Raw genomic sequence first — 23,841 nt, forward strand, 5'->3', positions numbered from 1 at the left:
AGGTGACCAATCGAAATGATGGTGTGTGCGATATCTATCGATTCTCAAAATAAATCCACTTCCATAATGGTACCTCCTACGCAACACTTTCGAGCTTTATCCAAACATATATTTTTGTCGGCATGTCCATGTGTCCAAAAAGGTTACAAAATCTGAAAACCCACTAACACGTAATATTTGGAGAAAAAGATTTTGGTTGTGTAGGATTTGGTTCTTCGATATTGTCAATAGATGGAAGTTTCAATTGCCACCGTGGTGCAATGGTATGCACACCCGCCTTGCACACATAAGGTCGTGGTTCGATTCCCCGGCCAGGCAACATCAAAACACTTTTCAACGGTGGCAAAATACCCCTCAGTAATGTTGGCGACATTTCCTGAGTATTTCAGCCATGTAAAACTTCTCTACAAAAGTGGTGTCTTAGACACGCCGTTCGGACTCGGCGATAAACTGTAGGTCCCATATCATTGAGTTAATATGTATCGGGGTGCACTCATTGATATGAGAGAAGTCTCCCTTGTCCCTATGGGATGTTGTGGAACAATTATATATTATATATATTATTCAATTCACCCAGTCTGAGGGTATATCTCTGTTGGCAAAACCGACTGATACTTTTCTACTTTTTATTGATGTTTTCGGTCCAAATTGGATGTTATTTGATATTTGTGGTTCCCTAAGATCAAACAACTTTTTCAACGAAAATATGGACATAGTTCCACGTTTTGGTATATTTCACCCTCTTTCAGGTATTTTGAAATTGTTATCTGAATTTTCGGTCGTAATTTGACAAGTAGAGTATCTATAAAACGTATCCACGAAAATTGCGAACAAAGAGCCAGGTTTTGGTATAGACACCATATGCCCATATGGTCGAATTAAATATAATTTAGTATTTGGAGTTTAATAATACTTATCCACCTTTAATGTCAGACCGATGGTTTGAAGTATTAATGTATATTTTCGGTCCAAAATTGCTGTAATTGCATTCCGAACTGCCAGAAAACTTGCCAAGCACAATTTGTTGATACCGATACATACTTTCGTAAGACAGAAAATTAATTATTTTATTTTATTTCCTAACATTTCATTGTGGAAGGTATAAAAAGTTCGGCGCGGCATATAAAGAGATAGTTTAAGTTGCATATTTATATTCTTTTATAAGAACCGTGTGCTTTATTTAATATTTTTAATAATGAACATTATCCGCAGATACAATTAATAGTTTTATGGTAACTATCTAAACTTAAAGTGTTGGAATAAAAATTCACTCCACACCTTTTATTGACAACTTATGTTTTTGTAAACATACCTATATATGGTAATATTCAAAAAAGTTTTACAATCGTTGAAGTTGAGGTTCACCATTTAATAAGTCGCGAACTGTTGATATATTTTATAAAATATGGATACATTTATATTAAGTGAAGTGTTTTAGCCAAGATCTCATAATATGGACCATAACAAATAATTTTCGTGGAAGCCTGCGTTGGTGGTAATATAAAAAAATGGGAAAAATGTGTTGAAGTAATCAAGTTTTTTTGTGTTCTTTCTTGATTTCTTGCCAAACACGCAAAATTCAAACCTGTGCTCAAAGAAAGATCTAAAGAATACCCCTTGGGAAACATGGTTCTAGTGCATGACTTTTCGATATATACACTACATCCCACTAAAATCGATGCTGACATTTTGAAGTTTTGATTTCAGTGTTTTTCGAATTTTTCTTATAATTTATATGGTGCAACTGGATAATATTTCCAAACTAGTTACAGGATTGTAGAACTCGCGATTCCACGTCGTTCGATGTATATCTCATGAGTGTGCTCCCTACAGCTTCCTAGTAATAGGAGCCCAAAGGCCAAAATTTGGTGGGTAAATTTTCTGAAAAAACCTATTTTTGGCTTTAAAATTTACAACTGTCGTACAGGTACCCCTGAACCCCGCGTGATTTTAGTTTTTTACGTGCCGGATCTAATAAGACCTTTCGCGTTCGAATCCATCCACTAAAACGCCGGATATAGATACCTTGAAAGTTGGAAATTCTGCAAAAATATATTTTGACAATTCCGCGAATTGAACCGCGAATTTTCTTTGATTATTTTTACATAAATGTAATCCTTTATACGCGATTATAATATTTGCCAAAAAGAGGTGTCACAAATTACAAAGATTCGGGAGTAATATCCATATTTATCCCAAAATAGAATGTGGTGGCACATCCGCAGTTCTTGACGAATCTGTCTAAAATCATTATATTGACGTATTTTTAATATGCGGTCATTGAAATCGGATGCACCTTATAATCATATGCACATCGCGCAATTTTTGCCCACTTGAATGTTTTTTGAATAGTAAGATGCAACTGATGGCACACTTTGGCCGCTGAATGAAACATGGGAAAATCCATGCATATTGAAAGACATAGACTCCCTGTATCCGAAAAGCACATGCACCTCAACTGATTTAAACGGATTTGCGAATTACATGCTTTTTAACTTTTGTGTTTTTTCTTTGATTGTGATTTCATATTACTCTGTACTTCTTATTTCTATTGCTTATCACAGAAAGCAAATATACTTTCACGATGACTAATTACTTTTTTCGTAGAAGTTTAAGCAAAATACTTCAGGATTTGGATGGAAATTTAGCGAAATAATGGAATAACTACCAACATTTATTTTTCAAATTGTTCGTATTTAACCAAAAATATATTTTTGAAATAATTTCCAACAATAAGTTTCCGTTCTTTGTTGTTGCTGTAATATGCAAGTTATAAGCGCGATCTTTATAATTTTGGTCTCACATTTTTCTACGCGTTGTCTAGATTCTGTACGTATTTTTAAATTATTTTTTTAGAGATTTTTTGGCCTCTGATTTAGAATAAATAAAACTTATTCCAAGATTTCTTCAATATTTTTTGATTTTCCGCGAAAATAAAAATAAATTTAGCAAATATTTTAGCATCTACGGATAGATATCAAATGCTGCTAACGATTCATATATACATGTTCTTATTACAGCACAATAGGAATTTTTAAATATTTTTTCTTTACAAGAGAGTAAAACCGCATATAACTTTTGAGTGCAGCATCCAATTTTGTGAACGCGAACAGATTTGAAACCACGATTTTTTTCGTAACCCATGTACCAAAAATGGCGGATGTGCTCGCCAAAAAAGTTTTTAATTTTTTTTCTATGTAATTGTAAAGGAAATTTGAAATTTACCATATGTATACCCATTCATTACAACTATTCAAATGTGTTCTTTTTTGTTCATTTCATTTTTTGCAGGTAGCAAATCTGGCGAATATGAAGAAGTGCGTGAACGACCATTTACAAAATTACTTTCGAATGGCTCACTGCTGCTGCAACATGTCAAAGAGGATCGAGAGGGGTTTTACTTGTGCCAGGCAAATAACGGCATTGGTACTGGAATTGGCAAAGTGATACAATTAAAAGTTAATTGTAAGTGCTGATTTTTTGTTCTTGGTCTAAATCTAACACCAACGTCAATCAATCGAAACATTCCATACACCTTTCATTCCGGCAAAAGCTTTTACCACATCAGCTGCCATTCAATCATCGTTCAGAGAATAATTAGCGAAATTGGAAATGTTGGCAATTTTTGCATAGGCCAGTGATCAGGAAATGTTAATGCACAGTTAATTGTACAGTAGGAAGAAGAGACGAGATGTTATCATAAAATTAGCTTAGCTTTTTTCAAATGAAAATGTGAAATCGTTCAAATGGATTTCAATTAAATTAGAAACCAAAAACGTTCATGCAGTGCGAATGGACTGCAAAGATTTCCAGTCAGCTGGTTGTTCAATCAAGAAAATTATTGCAAATATTAACTCATTACAACACGTGCATTCGAATTTATTTCGGAAAGCTGGAGAATTAATTATTCGTTATAGGAATGTTTCGCTCTAGTGACGCCTGGTGTCAATATCAAAATTATGTTCGGACAAAAACCCTATTTCTGCCAGGTTATTTCAATATGGCTTGGAATTCCTCCCTAAAATAGTGCAGACAGACCTGATAAAATCAATCACATTGACAATTCGACAAATGGAGAATAAAAGAAGCAGATTGAGTATTCGAAATATATCTCTTCAGCGCCCTGTTAGAGGTGATATCATCAATACCGACGAGAAGCAGCTCTCTTGCTGGAGGCAACACCATTTAAATCTATTGAACGGAGAAATTATTCCTCAACAACAACAGCGCCGTATAGATTATACCATCTACCTATCAAATTTAACTACCGTAAATAATGAACTAGCTAGATTAACTAGTTCCGTATCGGAAATTCGTTGATTCTCAGTTTACAATTAATAATTATGCTTATTTAGACACTTTCTGAAAGAAAGGGTGCTTCCACAAACCATATCCGAAAGAAAGGGTGCGTCCTACAAACCCTTTCCGTAAGAAAGGGTGCTTCTACAAACCCTTTCCGTAAGAAAGGGTGTTTCTACAAACCCTTTCTAAAAGAAGGGGTGTTTCTATAGACTTTTTGAAAGAAAGGGTGTTTCTACAGACTTTTTCGAAAGAAAGGGTGTTTCTATAGGAGTGCTTCTATAGATCCTTTCTGAAAGAAAGGGTGCTTCGGTAGATCCTTTCCGAAAGAAAGGGTGCTTTGGTAGATCCTTTCCGAAAGAAAGGGCGCTTCGGTAGATCCTTTCCGAAAGAAAAGGTGCTTCTATTGATCCTTTCCGAAAGAAATTGTGCTTCTATTGATCCTTTCCGAAAGAAAAGGGTGCTCTGGTAGATCCTTTCCGAAAGAAAAGGGTGCTTTGGTAGATCCTTTCCGAAAGAAAGGGTGCTTCTATTGATCCTTTCCGAAAGAAGGGTTGCTTCTATAAATCCTTTCCGAAAGAAAGGGTGCTTCTATAGATCCTTTCTGAAAGAAGGGTGCTTCTATAGATCCTTTCCTAAAGAAAAGGTCCTTCTTTAGATCCTTTCCGAAAGAAAAGGTCCTTCTTTAGATCCTTTTCGAAAGAAAGGGTGCTTCTATAGACTATTTCTAAAAGAAAAGGGGCCTATATTGACCTTTCCGAAAGAAAGGGTGCTTCTATAGATGTTATCATAAAATAAGCTTAGCTTTTTTTAAATGAAAATGTGAAATCGTTCAAATGGATTTCAATTAAATTAGAAACCAAAAACGTTCAGGCAGTGCGAATGCACTGCAAAGATTCCCAGTCAGCTGGTTGTTCAATCAGGAAAATTATTGCAAACATCAGCTCATTACATCACGTGCATTTGAATTTATTTCGGAAAACTGGAGAATTATTCGTTATGGGATGTCGCTCTAGTGACACCTGGTGTTAATATCAAAATTATGTTCGGACGCAAACACAATTTCTGCAAGGTTATTTCAATATTGGCTGAGAATACCTCCATAAAATAGTGCAGACAGAACAGATAAAATCATTCACATTGACAATTCGACAAATGGAGAATAAAAGAAGCAGATTGAAAGAAAGGTACCTCTATAGACTAGGCCGGGGGCGATTTGAAAACCTTCATGGGCCCTTCGCGTTTCTTATTCCTGGGATTGAACTGATCAAAAAAGTCCACTGGACCATATATCTACCGTGAAAATCGAGCCTCCCGATTTTGACCTTAAGTTTTTTATTTTTTATTTCGATCCAACACAAAGACAAATATTGTAGCCAAGACAGTAATTAAAAACTCTCTAATACATCGCAAAAGCATTGGAATGCTCCTTCAGGCAGTTTTGGCCTTAAGAATGTGCAAACTTTTCGGAAAATGTCGATAAATGACATTGTGCTATAAAATTTGACCCGAAAATATTCAAGTGTTCTGATGCAAAATTATATCGTGTTGGGATCCATGGACAACGACAATGCCTTTAGTTCGTTTTGGTCACTTCGTTTTCTAGTGATCCCTTCTTCCTTTTAAAGGGATGAATAATATCTTTAGAACAAGTTATTATTTGTTTAAATCGGTTAACAAATGGCTAAGTTATAGTGGTTTAAAGTCTGAAAACCCCCTCAAAAAAAACTATAACTGAATTTCTCATAATTTTGAAAATAATTACACTGTGCAACATTTTTGAGCCAATCGCGTGCAAACAACTTCTGTCCAGAATATTATGAAAGTAGAGGACCAATAGGCAAAAACCATATTTGGGTTTTGTTTTCTTAGATCGGGTTCGGTTTTTATGCCTCATCTAAACATGGTTAAAGATCGAATTTTCAAAACAAATCGGGCTGTATCTCTGAAACCAATACGAATCTTGTTTTGACATCCGTAGCAAACTTGTAAATAAGAGCAAGAAGAAAATATTTGAAGTAATAGTGAACTCGAAAAACTGAATTTATTGCCTCAAATTTTATAATATATCTAAAAATTCTATAATTTGTGTATATTTCGCAGCGTATCTCCCAAAATGTTGGATTCTTCTTATTTTACCTTTTGGGAAAATATTCTCGGGAATATAATACACAACTCTTCAGAACATTATATTATTGTAAAATGCCTCTATCGCCTTGTTTATAGCAAATTTTTCAACAACAATTTGGTAAATATTTCAATAATTCATTGCAATCCCCAACATGAGAATAAACAGCCTGTGTGAACATTGTTTGAAATAAGTTTTGTAAAAGGTATGTTATGAAATACCCCTTAAACAACGTGAAATAACCATTTTAGAGTTTCAGAATGTTCTGAAGAATTGATGGTCACATTATTTGGAACATTTTTAGAATGGTTACTTGTTTCAACTCCCAACAGTTTAGTTGTTACTGACCAGAATTTCAGAAATTATGTAAACTTTTCTATATTTTAACGAGTTTAATGCGCTAGATGCAGCTTCGCCTAGTTCATCTGTTCTACTACTTTAGGGCTACAATATTGCTGAAGACTGCAGAGCAAAATTCTTATTAGTTTCGGAGATAAAAGTTCGATCACTGGAAAAAAGTCTCAGTTTAGGTCGGTTAAGATGAGGCCATAAAATCCAAACCCGATCTAAGAACACAAAACCCAATTAAGGTTTTTGTAGTTTCAATATGTACTTTCAGAAAATGTCCATTAAGGTAAGGTCACATTAGGCAAATATTTGCTCCAGCGACCGGCATTGTGCGCATACTGAGATCAAATAAGTGTTGATAATACATTGAATTTATGCCAACTTGCTCTCAGTAAGCGCACATTGCCGGTCGCTGGAGCAAATATTTGCCTAATGTAACTCTACCTTTAGAAGTTGTTTGCATTTCCAGTGTTGCACACTGTTATTGAACAAAACAAAAAACATTATATTTGTGATAATTATGAGAAATTCAGATATAGTTTTTTTGAGGGGGTTTTCAGACATAAACCACTATAACTTAGCCATTTGTTAACCGATTTAAACAAATAATAACTTGTTCTAAAGATATTATTCATCCCTTTAAAAGGAAGAAGGATCACTAGAAAACGAAGTGACCAAAACGAACTAAAGGCATTGTCGTTGTCCATGGATCCCAACACGATATAATTTTGCATCAGAACACTTGAATATTTTTCGGGTCAAATTTTATAGCACAATGTCATTTATCGACATTTTCCGAAAAGTTTGCACATTCTTAAGGCCAAAACTGCCTGAAGGAGCATTCCAATGCTTTTGCGATGTATTAGAGAGTTTTCAATTACTGTCTTGGCTACAATGTTTGTCTTTGTGTTGGATCGAAAATCTCAATGGTTTGGCTGTTATATGCCAAAATATCCAAAAAAACGTCAATAAAAAACTTAAAGTCAAAATCGGGAGGCTCGATTTTCACGGTAGATATATGGTCCAGTGGACTTTTTTGCTAAGTTCAATCCCAGGAATCAGAAACGCGAAGGGCTCATTAAGGTTTTTTCCTTCCACACAAATCGCCCCACCCTACTATAGACCCTTTCTGAAAGAAAAGGTACCTCTATAGACCCTTTCTGAATGAAAGGGTACTTATATAGACACTTTCTGAAAGAAATTGTCCTTGTATAGACAATTTCTGAGAGAGCGGGTGCTTCTAAATACCATTTCCGAAAGAACGGGTGCTTCTATAGAACCTTTCTGAAAGATAGGGTGCTCATATAACTTTTTCTGAAAGAGAGGGTGCTGCTATAGATCCTTTCCGTAAGAAAGGACGCTTTAATAGATTCTTTTCGAAAGAAAAGGTATTTCAATAGATCCTTTCCGAAAGAAAGGGTGTTTATATAGACCCTTTCTGAAACAGAGGGCGCTTCTAAAGACCATTTCTAGAAGAAAGGGCGCTTCTATAGACCATTTCTGAAAGAAAGGGTGCTTCTATAGACCATTCCGAAAGAAAGGGTGCCTCTATAGACCTTTCCGAAAGAAAGGGTGCTTATATAGACCCTTTCTGAAACAGAGATTTCTGAAAGAAAGGGTGCTTATATAGACCATTTCTGAAACAGAGATTTCTGAAAGAAAGGGTGCCTCTATAGACCTTTTCCGAAAGAAAGGGTGCTTCTATAGATCCTTTCCGAAAGAATGGATGCTTCTATGGATCCTTTCCGAAAGAAATGGTGCTTCTATTGATCCTTTATGAAAGAAAGGGTGCTTTTATAGATCCTTTTCGAAAGACAGTATTCTTCTATAGATCCTTTCCGAAAGTAATTGTTCTTCTAAAGAATCCTTCCGGAAGAAAGGGTGCTTCTATAGACTATTTCTAAAAGAAAAGGTGCTCTATAGATCCTTTCCGAAAGAAAGGGTGCTTCTATAGATCCTTTCCGAAAGAAAGGGTGCTTCTATAGATCCTTTCCGAAAGAAAGGGTGCTTCTATAGACTATTTCTAAAAGAAAAGGTGCTCTATAGATCCTTTCCGAAAGAAAGGGTGCTCCCAAAAAAAGGATGCTTCTATAGATCCCTCCCAAACAAAAGGGTGCTTCTATAGATCCCTCCCAAAGAAAGGGTGCTTCTACAAACCTTTCCTAAAGAAAGGGTGTTTCTACAAACCCTTCCGAAAGAAAGGGTGCTTCTACAAACCTTTCCGAAAGAATGGGTGCTTCTACAAACCTTTCCGAAAGAAAGGGTGCTTCTACAAACCTTTCCGAAAGAAAGGGTGCTTCTACAAACCTTTCCGAAAGAAAGGGTGCTTCTACAAACCTTTCCGAAAGAAAGGGTGCTTGTACAAACCTTTCCGAAAGAAAGGGTGCTTCTACACACCTTTCCAAAAGAAAGGGTGATTCTACAAACCTTTCCGAAAGAAAGGGTGCTTCTGCAAACCTTTCCGAAAGAAAGGGTGCTTCTACAAACCTTTCCGAAAGAAAGGGTGCTTCTACAAACCTTTCCGAAAGAAAGGGTGCTTCTACAAACCTTTCCGAAAAAAGGGTGCTTCTACAAACCTTTCCGAAAGAAAGGGTGCTTCTACAAACCTTTCCGAAAGAAAGGGTGCTTCAACAATCCTTTCTGAAAGAAAGGGTGCTTCTATAAACCTTTCCGAAAGAAAGGGTGCTTCTACAAACCTTTCCGAAAGAAAGGGTGCATCTATAAACCATTCCGAAAGAAAGGGTGCTTCCACAAATCTTTCCGAAAGAAAGGGTGCTTCCACAAACCTTTCCGAAAGAAAGGGTGCTTCTACAAACCTTTCCGAAAGAAAGGGTGCTTCTGCAAACCTTTCCGAAAGAAAGGGTGCTTCTACAAACCTTTCCGAAAGAAAGGGTGCTTCTACAAACCTTTCCGAAAGAAAGGGTGCTTCTACAAACCTTTCCGAAAGAAAGGGTGCTTCAACAAACCTTTCCGAAATAAAGGGTGTTTCTACAAACGTTTCCGAAAGAAAGGGTGCTTCTACAAACATTTCCGAAAGAAAGGGTGCTTCTACAAACCTTTCCGAAAGAAAGGGTGCTTCTACAAACCTTTCCGAAAGAAAGGGTGCTTATATAGAGTTTTCCGAAAGGGTGTTTCTACAGACTTCTCCGAAAGGGTGTTTCTACAGACTTTTCCGAAAGAAAAGTTACTTCCGTTAACCTTTGAAAGGGTTGCTTCTATAGACCCTTTCCGAAAGAAAGGGTGCTTCTATGGATCTTTTCTGAAAGAAAGTGTGCTTCTCTAGAAACTTTCCGAAAGAAAGTGTGCTTCTTTAGAAACTTTCCGAAAGAAAGGGTGTTTCTATAGATCCCTTCCGAAACAAAGGGTGCTTCTATAGATCCTCTCCGAAAGAGAGGGTGCTTCTATAGATCATCTCCGAAAGAAAGGGTGCCTTTATAGATCTTCTTCGAAAGAGAGGGTACTTCTATAGATCCTCTCCGAAAGAAAGGGTGCTTCTATAGACCCTTTTTGAAAAAAGAGTACTTCTACAGAAACTCTCCGAAAGATAGAAAGACTATATACCCTCTATGAAAGAAAAGGAGCTTCTATAGACAGACCCCTTCTGAAAGAAAGGGTGCTTCTATAGATCCTTTCCAAAAGAAAAGGTGCTTCTATAGATCCTTTCCAAAAGAAAAGGTGCTTTACTAGATCCTTTCCGAAAGAAAGGGCGCTTCATTAGATCCTTTCCAAAAGAAAGGATGCTTCTATAGATCCTTTCCGAAAGAAAGGGTGCTTTAATATATTATTTCCGAAAGAAAGGGTGCTTCTATAGATCTTTTCCGAAAGAAAGGGTGCTTCTATAGATCCTTCCCAAAGAAAGGGTGCTTCTACAAAACCTTTCCGAAAGAATGGGTACTTCCACAAAACCTTTCCGAAAGAATGGGTGCTTCTACAAAGCCTTTCCGAAAGAAAGGGTGCCTCGACAAACCCTTTCCGAAAGAAAGGGTGCTTCTACAAACCTTTTCCGAAAGAAAGGGTGCTTCTACAAACCCTTTCCGAATGAAAGGTGGCTTCTACAAACCCTATCCGAAAGAAAGGGTGCTTCTACAAACCCTTTCCGAAAGAAAGGGTGCTTCTACAAACCCTTTCCGAAAGAAAGGGTGCTTCTACAAACCCTTTCCGAAAGAAATTGTGCATCTAAAAACCCTTTCCGAAAGAAAGGGTGCTTCTACAAACCCTTTCCGAAAGAAAGGGTTCTTCTACAAACCTTTCCGAAAGAAAGGGTGCTTCCACAAACCCTTTCCGAAAGAAAGGGTGCTTCTACAAACCGTTTCCGAAAGAGAAGGTGCTTTTCCAAACCCTTTCCGAAAGAAAGGGTGCTTCTACAAACCCTTTCCGAAAGAAAGGGTGCTTCTACAAACCCTTTCCGAAAGAAAGGGTGCTTCTACAAACCTTTCCGAAAAAAGGGTGCTTCTACAAACCCTTTCCGAAATAAAGGGTGCTTCTACAAACCCTTTCCGAAAGAAAGGGTGCTTCTACAATCCCTTTCCGAAAGAAAGGGTGCTTCTACAAACCCTTTCCGAAATAAAGGGTGCTTCTACAAACCGTTTTCGAAAGAAAGGGTGCTTCTACAAACCCTTTTCGAAAGAAAAGGTGCTTCTACAAACCCTTTCCGAAAGAAATGGTACTTCTACAAACCCTTTCCGAAAGAAAGGGTACTTCTACAAACCCTTTCCGAAAGAAAGGGTGCTTCTACAAACCCTTTCCGAAAGAAAGGGTGCTTCTACAAACCCTTTTCGAAAGAAAGGGTGCTTCTACAAACCCTTTTCGAAAGAAAGGGTGCTTCTACAAACCCTTTCCGAAAGAAAGGGTACTTCTACAAACCCTTTCCGAAAGAAAGGGTGCTTCTACAAACCCTTTCCGAAAGAAAGGGTGCCTCTACAAACCCTTTCCGAAAGAAAGGGTGCCTCTACAAACCCTTTCGGAAAGAAAGTGTGCTTCTACAAATCCTTTCGGAAAGAAAGGGTGCTTCTACAAACCCTTTCCGAAAGAAAGGGTGCTTCTACAAACCCTTTCCGAAAGAAAGGGTGCTTCTACAAACCCTTTCCGAAAGAAAGGGTGCTTCTACAAACCCTTTCCGAAAGAAAGGGTGCTTCTACAAACCCTTTCCGAAAGAAAGGGTGCTTCTACAAACCCTTTCCGAAAGAAAGGGTGCTTCTACAAACCCTTTCCGAAAGAAAGGGTGCTTCTACAAACCCTTTCCGAAAGAAAGGGTGCTTCTACAAACCCTTTCCGAAAGAAAGGGTGCTTCTACAAACCCTTTCCGAAAGAAAGGGTGCTTCTACAAACCCTTTCCGAAAGAAAGGGTGCTTCTACAAACCCTTTCCGAAAGAAAGGGTGCTTCTACAAACCCTTTCCGAAAGAAAGGGTGCTTCTACAAACCCTTTCCGAAAGAAAGGGTGCTTCTACAAACCCTTTCCGAAAGAAAGGGTGCTTCTACAAACCCTTTCCGAAAGAAAGGGTGCTTCTACAAACCCTTTCCGAAAGAAAGGGTGCTTCTACAAACCCTTTCCGAAAGAAAGGGTGCTTCTACAAACCCTTTCCGAAAGAAAGGGTGCTTCTACAAACCCTTTCCGAAAGAAAGGGTGCTTCTACAAACCCTTTCCGAAAGAAAGGGTGCTTCTACAAACCCTTTCCGAAATAAAGGGTGCTTCTACAAACCCTTTCCGAAAGAAAGGGTGCTTCTACAAACCCTTTCCGAAAGAAAGGGTGCTTCTACAAACCCTTTCCGAAAGAAAGGGTGCTTCTACAAACCCTTTCCGAAAGAAAGGGTGCTTCTATAAACCCTTTCCGAAAGAAAGGGTGCTTCTACAAACCCTTTCCGAAAGAAAGGGTGCTTCTACAAACCCTTTCCGAAAGAAAGGGTGCTTCTACAAATCCTTTCCGAAAGAAAGGGTGCTTCTACAAATCCTTTCCGAAAGAAAGGCTGCTGCTACAAACCGAAAGGGTTTTCCGAAAGGGTTACTTCCATACACCTTTCCGAAAGAAAGGGTATTTCTATAGATCCTTTCCGAAAGAAAGGGTGATTCTATAGATCCTTTCCGAAAGAAAGGGTGATTCTATAGATCCTTTCCGAAAGAAAGGGTGATGCTACAAATGAAATGCATCTATACACAAACCATGTTTCCGGTTATATATTATATATGTATATGTACCTACATATGTATGTATATGTACATACATATGTATAATTAACAACAGTTTAATGAAGTGCTGATTACATGTCAACCATGAATTCCGATAAATTGCAGCACATTCCAATTTCAAATAACATCACCCAGGAGTATTGCATGCCACACACACGCACGTACACACAACTTACAGCTTAGTCAATTGATCTCCCAGACCCTTAGAGTCCCACTTGTAATCATTATGTCGCCTGGTACTTAATTTAATGTGCCTCTGTGGCCTTTTCGTTCTACTTTTTTGTGAATTTTTATGCTATCGTTCATTTATTGCTCCATTCCATACATCGTTGGACCCACCACCACCACATTGATGACGTTGCCGACGACGCCCTTTTGCTGTTCGACCTGTTTGCTGTTGATGCTGATGTTGCGTTTGGCACAAATGAAATATGAAAAGCTTCGCCCTATTTCCAATCGACGTCACGTTCGGTAACTGTGAAAAAGGGCGATACGGCCATACTGCAGTGTTCGGTAAGCGGTGACAAACCGATTAATATCGTTTGGATGCGTTCGGGCAAAAGTACACTGAATCCATCGACAAATTACAAGTACGTAAACCTCTTCATTACTTTTCCTTTGTAGTTGCATTTCGTTTTTTTATGTTCTTTTGTTCATTATTTCCTGTCGTTGATTTTGTTGCATTTTTTGTGTAATTTCTTTTTTTGTTCATGTTTAACAAGTCCCACTGGAAGTATTTTCCTCTGCCACTTGTGTTCAATATTGAAATGAAATTCAGTTTGGGAGTTGCGAAATTTAAATAACATGAAATGAATTTGTTATTTAAACACAAGTCCAATAGTTGTTATCAATTCGAATATTAATAGAAAAGTATTTATTAAGGGGGACGTATTTGTAAAGTATCAAGTAATAAAAGAATCTGTCGGCTTTGTCCCAACATATATGACAAGAACACCGCTTAGGCTTAGGGTTTGTGTAACATTTTGTAGTATAGGCCGCAAAACCGCATTTGTAGCAAAACCTGGACTTAACTGTATTTTAGGCGGGATATTATAATTAAAAATTAAAGTTTCAAAACAAACCGAAATGTGAACGCTATTAAAATGTCAACATTATACAAGAAGAGTTCTTAGACGCAAAATTAACATTTGTGGAGGAGGAGGTCTTTAAATCAGGAACTATGTACATGCCTCTACATAAACATGCGTTGGTAACCGCACCACAAGGCCTACCCTCTGTAAAAGTTTCTAGAAGATTCTCAAAAGGACTTTAAACTGCAATTAAGCGATACATTTGAACTGTTTTGGAGTTGAAACCTCGAAAGATTGTCCAGTCCGAACTTGATTTTATTTTTGAAAGAAATATTATGATGTGCCAAATTGTAACACTGTCAGTCACTAGTAGTGACTCACTACTATGGAAATAGATCGTGCCTACCAGACACCTTGGCCAGGCAAAGAGCATTGTGACCATTACGTCAGTAAGTATGGACGTGTTGCACTTAATCAAAAATGTTTAAACTTTTTTTGTGGAGGTACCCGAAAGTGATATGGTCCATATCCGCACATGATTTGATCTTAAAACATTATACTGTTGTGTCACAATTACCGGAACTAGACGATATTGAAATTTCAACATGATTCGAGAAGTGGACTTAAATTAACTTTAAGTTTAAAAGTGTTGATCTTTTTGGTAGGAGGCACCTGAATGAATAGACGGACATAGTCCATATTGGAGGTTGATCTATGCTAAATAGGAAAATCATATTTTAACACCTCTATGTACATAAGGCATGTAATCACAACCGAAAAACGACAAATTACACAATTGGTTAATGGAAGCCCTCCTCGTGCTAATACGAGGACTGCACGAAAACTACCTGGCCTAGGCAACACCGTTTATTGTCAGGCGCCATTTGAATTTTTTGGAAAGTTTGACAGTTTTTCGCTTAGACTTACTCAGAACAGTTTATCGTACGACCTGTTATGTGGTGTTTACAGTCACTTGAACAAATCACTTTGCAAAAAAATTGAATTTACTTGTGAACATTTTCGTTCAAGAATTGTTCACAAGTTTCGACGTGGATAATCACCGCAAGAGTGTATCGATCAAATTAAATCTTTGTATGTCGATAAAGGACCATCCTATAGGATGGTTTAATGAATTCAACAGGGTCGCCCAAAATCGGTCGTTGTGCCAGAAAAAAATATGCCGTACATGAACGGATAATGCGAGATCGTCATGTTAAATTCCATGAGATAGAGGCATCCTTGGGCAATTCTTCCACCAACTAATATTTGATATTGCATAAACATCTGGCCGCAAAAAATTGTTTTTCTCGTTAGATCCAGCAAAATTGGACTCAAAAAAGGCTGCCGTGAATTGGTTCAATGAAAGTGCGCATAAAATCAATCGTGGTGCTTCAAACGACGTTTATAAGATCGCCATAGACAACGAATTTAGGATCTATGCTTAGGCGCCTGGAACAGAGCAGAAAACGGCCGTTTGGGCCTTCGAAAGCGAGTCAAATCAAACGAAAGTTGTTCATTTTAAAATCACTACGAAGCAAAAGGTTTCCTGTTTCTTCAGAAAAACTGACCGGGTGGCAACTAGTGGCTTGAGAACTATAGGACGGTTACTTATGAGTGGTGAACTATAATTTGTTTGCCCGAAATCTCCTGAGAAATTCGAAAAACGAACAAGAGAAAACAAATCATTCTGCATCACGACAATATGGGCTCTCACACATCGATTCAAACCAGCGCCTCTTTGACCGAACAAAACGTGGAATTGATGGGTCATCCTCCGTACAGCCCTGACTGGGGATCTAATGACTTCATTTCATTCCAGCATATCAAAAAAAAAAAGGCGTGGTCAACGAATTTTGTTGCCTGAAGATGCTGTAAAAGCGTTTAAAAACCATGTTTTGGAGGTGTCTCAATCGGAGTGGAAAAAGTGGTTCGCAAATAGGTTTGAGCGCACGAAAAAGTGCATAAATCATGCTGGATACTATTTAAAAATACAATAAAACCGTTTTTGATGGTAAATATTCGCGTTTTCATTGTTATGCCAGATAGTGATAGTTCAGCCCTCGTGGTATGTCACTACAATGATAAAGAATTGCCAACAACATCCAAACGGCCTCAAAATTCGTAGGCTTGCCTTGGAGGCTGCCACCTAAGTGTAGGTTGTATCGTTTACTGTGTAAGAGCAGCAGCCCCCTTTGGATTCTTTTGGTCAGTGCCTGGACGGAGCGCTGGTTGAGAAGATTTATAGCCCTACGCTTTGCACGGTCAATGAGAACGTCCCTACCAGAGAGTGCCGTAGTTCGTAAGACGTAGTCATCGTGACACGTGGTCTGACAAAGGACGTCATCTGGCAACCCGTCGTTTTATCAGCAGACCACCCGACTTCATAACCTCTGAACGCCGCAATTTCGTCAATAATAGGAAAGTTAATTGTTCTTTTTTCCGAGAGTTCAACATTCACCGCTTCAGAGAACTGACCAATCCATCTGATGTTCGAGTAGCAGAAATTATGTGCCGGCACAGCTGCAGTCCATCGCTTTCTTGTCGAATACCCGAAGTGAAACCAAATTTCCTGGTACAGACGGCGGAGCTACGAGTAGTAACTGAGCTTTATAAGTTTCGTAGAGGAATTAGTGAATTGCGGGTAACTTTCGAACGCTAGAAACAAGGAATATATAGGACCTCTGTCACGTTTGTTGACGTTCCGCTAAATGATCCGAACAGATGTGCAAGTAGTTTTAATAGACAATTTGTCAAATATACCGGAAATAACAGGGCGAAGGGAAACTACGCCCAATTCGACCTAATCTTGCAAATGCCATTAGGAACATTAAATCATCCAAAGCGGTAGGCCCTGACGGTATCTTCATTGCAATGCTGAATGAACCGTGCGTTGAGTGTTTCACAAAAAATCTCAACCAGTTTCTAGTGGTGGCCTAGACACGAATACCGTTTAACGTCATGGTATAACAATAAGTTGATTAGAATTGGAAACACTTTTATTAGCAGCAACATTTATAGACGATGCCAGTATTGTAGGTTTTATAGTTGCAGGAGGGTGCACAACGACAGCAGGTGGATTAGAATTAATGCTTTTGGAAGTAGAAGATTTTCGCAAGTGAAAACGGAAAGCCGAAGATTCGAACCCATACAACCATAAAATTATGTGACGGGTTTTGCTGTTAGTTACGCAGCTCATCAGACATATTGGCTGTGGAAGTGGTTTCTCTGGCAGTGCTTCGAAATTTACGCTTAAACCGAAGCTATTGTAATTAAGAGACTAAGCTTGCCATCGAATTTTGATTTTTCAAATGCAATGTGCTTTTTGCAGTGATGAGCTTTTTTCCCATTCAACCTGTATGATTTCCACGACAAATGCTTTTTAGCACAGTCTTTGAAAGTTATAAGTTTGGCTTTGAACGCTAACGCGTCGTTGTTGTCAAGCACTCCACCTTGTTTGATGACATCGAGTAGACTAGACTCCGGCCAAGTCTGGAACGTTAGATGGTCACCTATATGTATGGACGTCAGTCGTGCCATATTTTTCAAAATTACAAATACAAAAATTTAGATTTTTTGGGCGATTTTATATACATATATTTTTATTATATTTGCATACATGATAATGAAATATGTAAAAATGTGGCAAAATATATTCGAAATCACGTAAGAATATCAGAATTTTCCTATCAGAATTTTTGACAAATATGCAAAGTCTACTAAGTACCGTGTGGATGGATAGGACTCCCTAGGTGGAATATTCATGATCTAGAGAGACTTTCAATAGAGCCCTTATGTCTGTCCGTGGAAGAAGTAGGCACAGAGTTTATTATACCCATCTCACAAACGCCCAGACATTTATTTATTTTGAAAGCTAGCAATCTTTTGTTAGCACATTTAGGTTCACCTCTCCGGTTCTTTGTTCAGTCACAGGATGAAGGTATATCACTGTTGGCAAAGATGAGTGATACTTTTAACTTGTTTATCAAGAAGTCAATAAGTTGCTTGCATCTTATGCGACTGATCGATACGTGGAACGTCTTAAGGTGGAGGCAAAATATTATCTGGAGCAGTTTTAGGCGTTTTTCCAGTGCTTACAAGTGGACATCGAAAACATTTACGGCTCTAAAAGAATGTTTATAGCACGAGAATCTTTGCCCCATATTGGTTGGCATTTTTATACCCTCAGCATTTATGCTAACGAGGGTATATGAGGAAAAGTCAAAATTTTTTAGTTTCCATGAAGCCAAGGTTTGCACTATTGTAATACGCGAACTATTGTAGTTTACCAGTAACTATGACTATTGCTGGATTAATTTAGATGTTTTTGTACAAAGCTCAAAAATTTAGCAAAAAAATTTAATTTACGTGGTAGTTACGACCGCTTAAAGGAAAAAACATAGGTAAAAACACGTTGACGCTAAACAGATTTTTTACATTGCTATTCGATTTCTGATTAAACCATTCAAATGACGGACATCTGTCCAAAGTAAAAGTAGGAGAATACAAAATGAAGATTACACTTCTAATGTATCACTTTCCAAAATTTCCACTGCATCCACCTTTTATGGATGCTGACATTTTGAAGCCGGATTTCAGGTGTTTTTTGTATTTTTTATGTAACTGGGACGCGCATTCGGATATTTCGAAAAACCAATTATAGGATTAAAGAACTCGCGATTTCGCATAATCTGATATGTATATTGAGTATGTAGCCCACACAGCAGCAGAGTAATCTACTGCCAAAGGCCAAAATTTAGTGCGATATTTTTTCTAAAAAACCTATTTTTTGGGTACAGTATTTACAATATCGTTTTGAGTGTGCTGGTACCCCGCGATATTTTAGTTTTTCGACGATCCGGATCATATAAATCACAGATCGTAAAAATCCATCTACTAGAACGGCGGAAATGGCTACTGCAAAAATTGAAAAATTTGCGAAAAATGTTTTTCAAAATATCGCTGACTAATTCGCGTTTTATGTGGATCGTTTCCATTTCAATGTAGAAAATGAATCATCACTCGCGTTTATGCGAAAACAGCGGTTTGAAAAATTTAGTGGCATGGGAGCTGTATCCGATTTATCCAAAAAATACTGTGTGATGCTACATCCACGGTTCTTGATGGATTTTATTGAAATATGTTTAGATCGATGTATTTTTTCACGGTTGATAGTGAAATCGGATGCGCATAAAAAGTGTATGCACTTTGTGCAATATATAAGCGTTATACAATTCGTTGCACACTAAACTGCAGACGATGCTACATCTTAGCGGCCAAAGTAAATCCTGGCAAATGTGTACAAATTAAAAGAGAAGAATTCGCGGTATTGGTAAACCGCATGCGCATCAAGTGATTTTGAGGATTTCGCGATTTACACGCATTTCAAAATGAACATCACCCGATACAATTTTATTTCAAGATTATACCCCATTTAAAGGAACCCAACATTTATTTGAAAGATATCCATATCTTCTGCTAGATGTTAGAGTGTTTTCGAGAAGTGATTAGAATAAAAAATGTGATTTATTGCGTGAAATTTAACTAAAATAGAATAAAAACTCCGACCTATTTTTCTTACAATTTGTTCAACTAACTCACAAAATAAATTTTAATAAATATTTTCTCTTACAAAAATTTTATAAATTTCCTCAAAATATTTTTCGTTTTTTGCTATAATATGCAAACCGCTAAACGGATTTTATTTCATTTGGATTTCATTTGAATCTTCGCGATGTTTAGATTACGTACATATTTTTTATATATTTTTCAGATGCATAAACAGCTTGAATTTTATTAGAACAAGTTGTAAACTACCAATTGTTTTGAATGCTTTCCTAATTTCCGCGAAAATTTACAACTTTTTCACTAAAGTTATGGGACCTCAGTAAACATATAGTATGTAGGGAGCCCCTAATTAAGAGAGTTTCTCAATATAATGATTAGAGTCTTTTAAAGATTTTTTTCTTTTTATCAGAATTAAAACCGCCATAACTTTTGCGCGCAACAACCAAAATTAGTATCTCGAACAGATTTAAGAATGGGATTTTTTCCCAATCTATGTACCAAAAATCTTTCATGTAGCTTAAAAAAATTTTTAATTTTTTTTCTTCATATACACTTTCATACAGGCAAAATGTGCTTCGTCGAAATAATGGTTTTATAATCCAAGTATGTTTGGACGAAATCCATTTCAGACAATTTGGAGTCGATTTAGCACTGTCTGTCCGTCTGTCTGTCTGGCTGGCTGGTGCGCACGATAACTCTCGAACAGATGAACCGATTTGGTCCAAAATTTGGCTTTTGTAATATTTTGTCCAAATTTAGTTTTAGTTCGAAGATGGATGAAATCGGTCCACTCCTTCCGGTACCACCCCCACAAAAATTCGAAAATGTTCGAAAATTTTGTGCGCACTATAACTCTTGACAGGAGAAACCGATTTGGTCCATACTTCGCACATTGTGAAATTTGTACCAGAAATATATGAGGTTCCCATACAGACTCTATCAGTCCACTCTTTCCCATATAAAATTTCGGAAAAGTTCAGTTTAGGACCTGCTCTCGGATCGCTTTGATTTTTGCTGTAACAACTTGTATTCACTGCCCCTCATACGATGGTACAAGTTCCATCAAAGGTGCAAAAATTCCTATAACACCGTGTGTAGTGGTTGGAGTGCAAGATGACTCTCGAACAGATCAACCGATTTGGTCCAAAATTTCGTCTTCGTAATATTTTGTCCAAACATGGTTTATGTTCAAAGATGAGCCATATAGGTCCAATCCTTCAAGTACCTCCCCCACAAAAGTTCAAAAATGTTCGGAAAAATTTTTCGCACGATAACTCTTGAAGGTAGTGACCGATTTGGTCCATACCTAGACATCCAAATATATCTACCAGCTATAGATCAGTTCGAATATGGACTATATTTGTCCACTCCTTCGGGTATTTAACACACAAAGTTTCGGATATGTTCACTTTGAGACCTGCTTTCGAATCACTTTGATTTTTGTTGAAACAACTTGCAATCGCTGCACAGTGCTCGAAATTACGGATCTAACGGCGCGAAATTAATAACTTGGAAACGAATGGAGATATCTTTCTGAAATTTTGCACAAACTCAGTCAGTGTTCGAGGGTAATAATGTACTAAATATGAACAGCATCGGCTATAGCCCCCATATAACGGCACCTCCTGATATTCTTCCAAATTAGTTGTAATTTGGTTCTAAGGGTTTCTAGTGATCACTAAACCTTTCAACCAAAAATTGTGGACATAGGTTCACGTTTGGGTATAGGCCCCTTTTAAGGTATCTGCCGATTTTCAGTATTTTGGGGGTTTAAAGCTACATTTTCCGGTCAATTTAGGTGTAATTTGGTATTTGGGGTTCCCAGTGGATACAAACATTCTCTGCCAAAAATTGTGGACATAGGTCTACGTTTTGATATTGTCCCCATATAACGGTACCTCCCAATATTCGGTATTGTTAGGATTTTGTCTACATTTTCAGGCCAAATAAGCTGAATTTTGGCATAGGAGGTTCTCGATGGTTACACATCTTCTCCACCAAAAATTGTGAACATAGGTCAACGTTTCGATATAGCCCCCATATAACTGTACCGACAGATTTTGAGGATTTAATCTATTTTTCAAGACCATATATCAGCAAGGTTTGCAGCTTAATTGTGATTATTCGGAATCTAGGAAGTCTAATTTAATTAGTAAAAAAAATTGGACTGAACCTCAGTGGATCTTGATAGTTACGCCCCTTTCAACAAAAGCATATTGCACTAAAAACATAAAAAAATAATAATTTTTGAAAATTTATTGCTACATAAATGTGCAACTTCAGGCCCCAACAATTTTTTTAAATTTAAATTACACCCTCCCCTACACAGTTTATACAGTTGGACACTAAGCCCACCTGATTGTTATGTTTGTTGTCAAAAACATTATTGTGATTTAAAATACAAAGAAACTCAAATCACAATAATATAAAATCTATTATGTTTATTGTCAAAAGTTGTTAACAGAACTCTGAATTGCCGACCTTCTATAGGCCTTGCGCCCCCATCAATAAAAAATAAACTTTGTTTAGTTTTATTACGAATTTATTTAACAATTAAACAAATATGAAATCAAGTTTTTAGCAACAATTTTGTTAAAATCGGATGCATCAAAATTTCTTGCACGTGACAGTTAATAACTGAGTGAATATTTACTACAACAAAAAAAGTGAAAACAAAATTTTGGTCAGCAGAGTGTCTGTAATCGATACAATGGAAAACATTTCTCAATATTATACTTAGATATTTTGACTTTCGCGCTGCTAGATTAATGGTTTCGACCAGTGTGCGCTGCCTCAATTACGACAGTAAAAGGTTTTTCAGGGGCAAGTCTATACTTCTTGAAAAAACAGCCAGAAATATGTAAGAAACCCCTATGGCACAATTTGTAGTGGCTGGAGAGCACGAACTAAACGATTTGGTCCAAAATTTGGCCTTCGTCATATTTTGTCATAGTTTCAGTTCGAAGATAGGCAATACCGGTCCACAACTTCCACAAAAGTTCAATATTTGTGTCTGAGTGCAGCTAAAGGTCTGTTCGAAGATCCTTTGGAAATGTATACCTGTTTACAGCGATATTATATTTTTCATGGACAATTCTATGCTTCCTGGCACCCTGGCCCAAAAGTTGTTAAAAAAGGCCACAAAATACTGAAAAGAGCAGAAATACATTCGATCTGACCGTAGACGAAAGTTTCAATTTAAATAGGCTCAGGGTATATCTCTGTCAGCAAAGCCGACTGAAACTTTTTTACTTGTTTTTTTTTGCTGAATTTTATTTTTAACCCCTAGTTCACAACGTTGTTCGAAAAATAAACTTTAACTTCACATCCCGTTATTAAAATTTTTACTTTCCCAGGATTTCAGTTAAACAGGAGGCAACGCCAGATGGTGTTTCTGCAGAATTACAAATTCGTTTAGTTGATTCTACAGATAGCGGTCCGTACTTTTGTCGTGCTAGCAACTTATATGGCAACGATCAGCAATTGGTACAACTTATGGTTCAGGAACCACCACAACCACCATCAGTGTTGGAAGCAGCAATGATTTCAAGTCGTTCCGTTAATTTAAAGTGGCAGCCGAAGGTTCAAAATTCAGGAGATGTTACCAAGTATATTGTGGAGTACAAAGAGATGGATGGTAAGAAACGTATTTAAAAAAAAAATTATATGGAAATTATATTAATATTTGTATTGTTGTCGTAACCATCTAGTTTGGGTCAACGCAACAATGTGCATATCTATAAAACTACAATATATCTGGGTGTACTGAATTTTTATTTTTATCTATCAGCAGCTACATTTTTGGATCAATGGCAGCATATGGATGTTAAGGATCCACCTAGCTTTAATGCATTAATAGAAAACCTGAAGCCAGCAACCCGTTATGCATTTCGTGTAATAGCTGAGGGGACGGCAGGACGCAGTGCACCAAGTCAAGAGTTAATAATACGCACCGAACCGCAAAGACCGGCAGGACCACCACTGAATTTATCTGTGCGTCCACTATCTTCCACCGAACTATTAGTCAGCTGGATTGCACCCTTGGCGGAGTTGAGACATGGAGATATTCAGGGTTATAATGTGGGCTATAAATTGGCCAGTTCAGGAACAACTGCATATAACTTTACATCTGTATCTGGTGATGGCGATGGTGGTACTGGGGAATTACTATTAACAGGTTTGCAAAAATTTGCCCGTTACAATGTAGTGGTGCAGGCGTTTAATCAAGTTGGCCCGGGACCATTATCGGAACCTGCTTCAGCCCAAACTATGGAAGATGGTAAGA

At 37.5% G+C, this 23,841-nt stretch overlaps 1 protein-coding gene across 1 annotated transcript in view; it reads left to right on the plus strand.

Annotated features, from left to right (window-relative positions):
- The window catches only part of LOC141402985 (cell adhesion molecule Dscam2-like), a 261,395-nt gene that overhangs the window by 208,953 nt on the left and 28,601 nt on the right, over window positions 1-23,841 (plus strand). Inside the window, exons 12-15 of the mRNA XM_073985115.1 lie at window positions 3,292-3,465; window positions 13,400-13,550; window positions 22,913-23,193; window positions 23,350-23,835. Of these exons, the coding sequence (XP_073841216.1) occupies window positions 3,292-3,465; window positions 13,400-13,550; window positions 22,913-23,193; window positions 23,350-23,835 (1,092 nt within the window). The remainder of the gene's footprint in view (window positions 1-3,291; window positions 3,466-13,399; window positions 13,551-22,912; window positions 23,194-23,349; window positions 23,836-23,841) is intronic.

This window comes from Musca autumnalis, unplaced genomic scaffold, assembly GCF_047663935.1.
Source record: "Musca autumnalis isolate F117 unplaced genomic scaffold, ASM4766393v1 scaffold_4, whole genome shotgun sequence".
Taxonomy (NCBI): Eukaryota; Metazoa; Arthropoda; class Insecta; order Diptera; family Muscidae; genus Musca; species Musca autumnalis.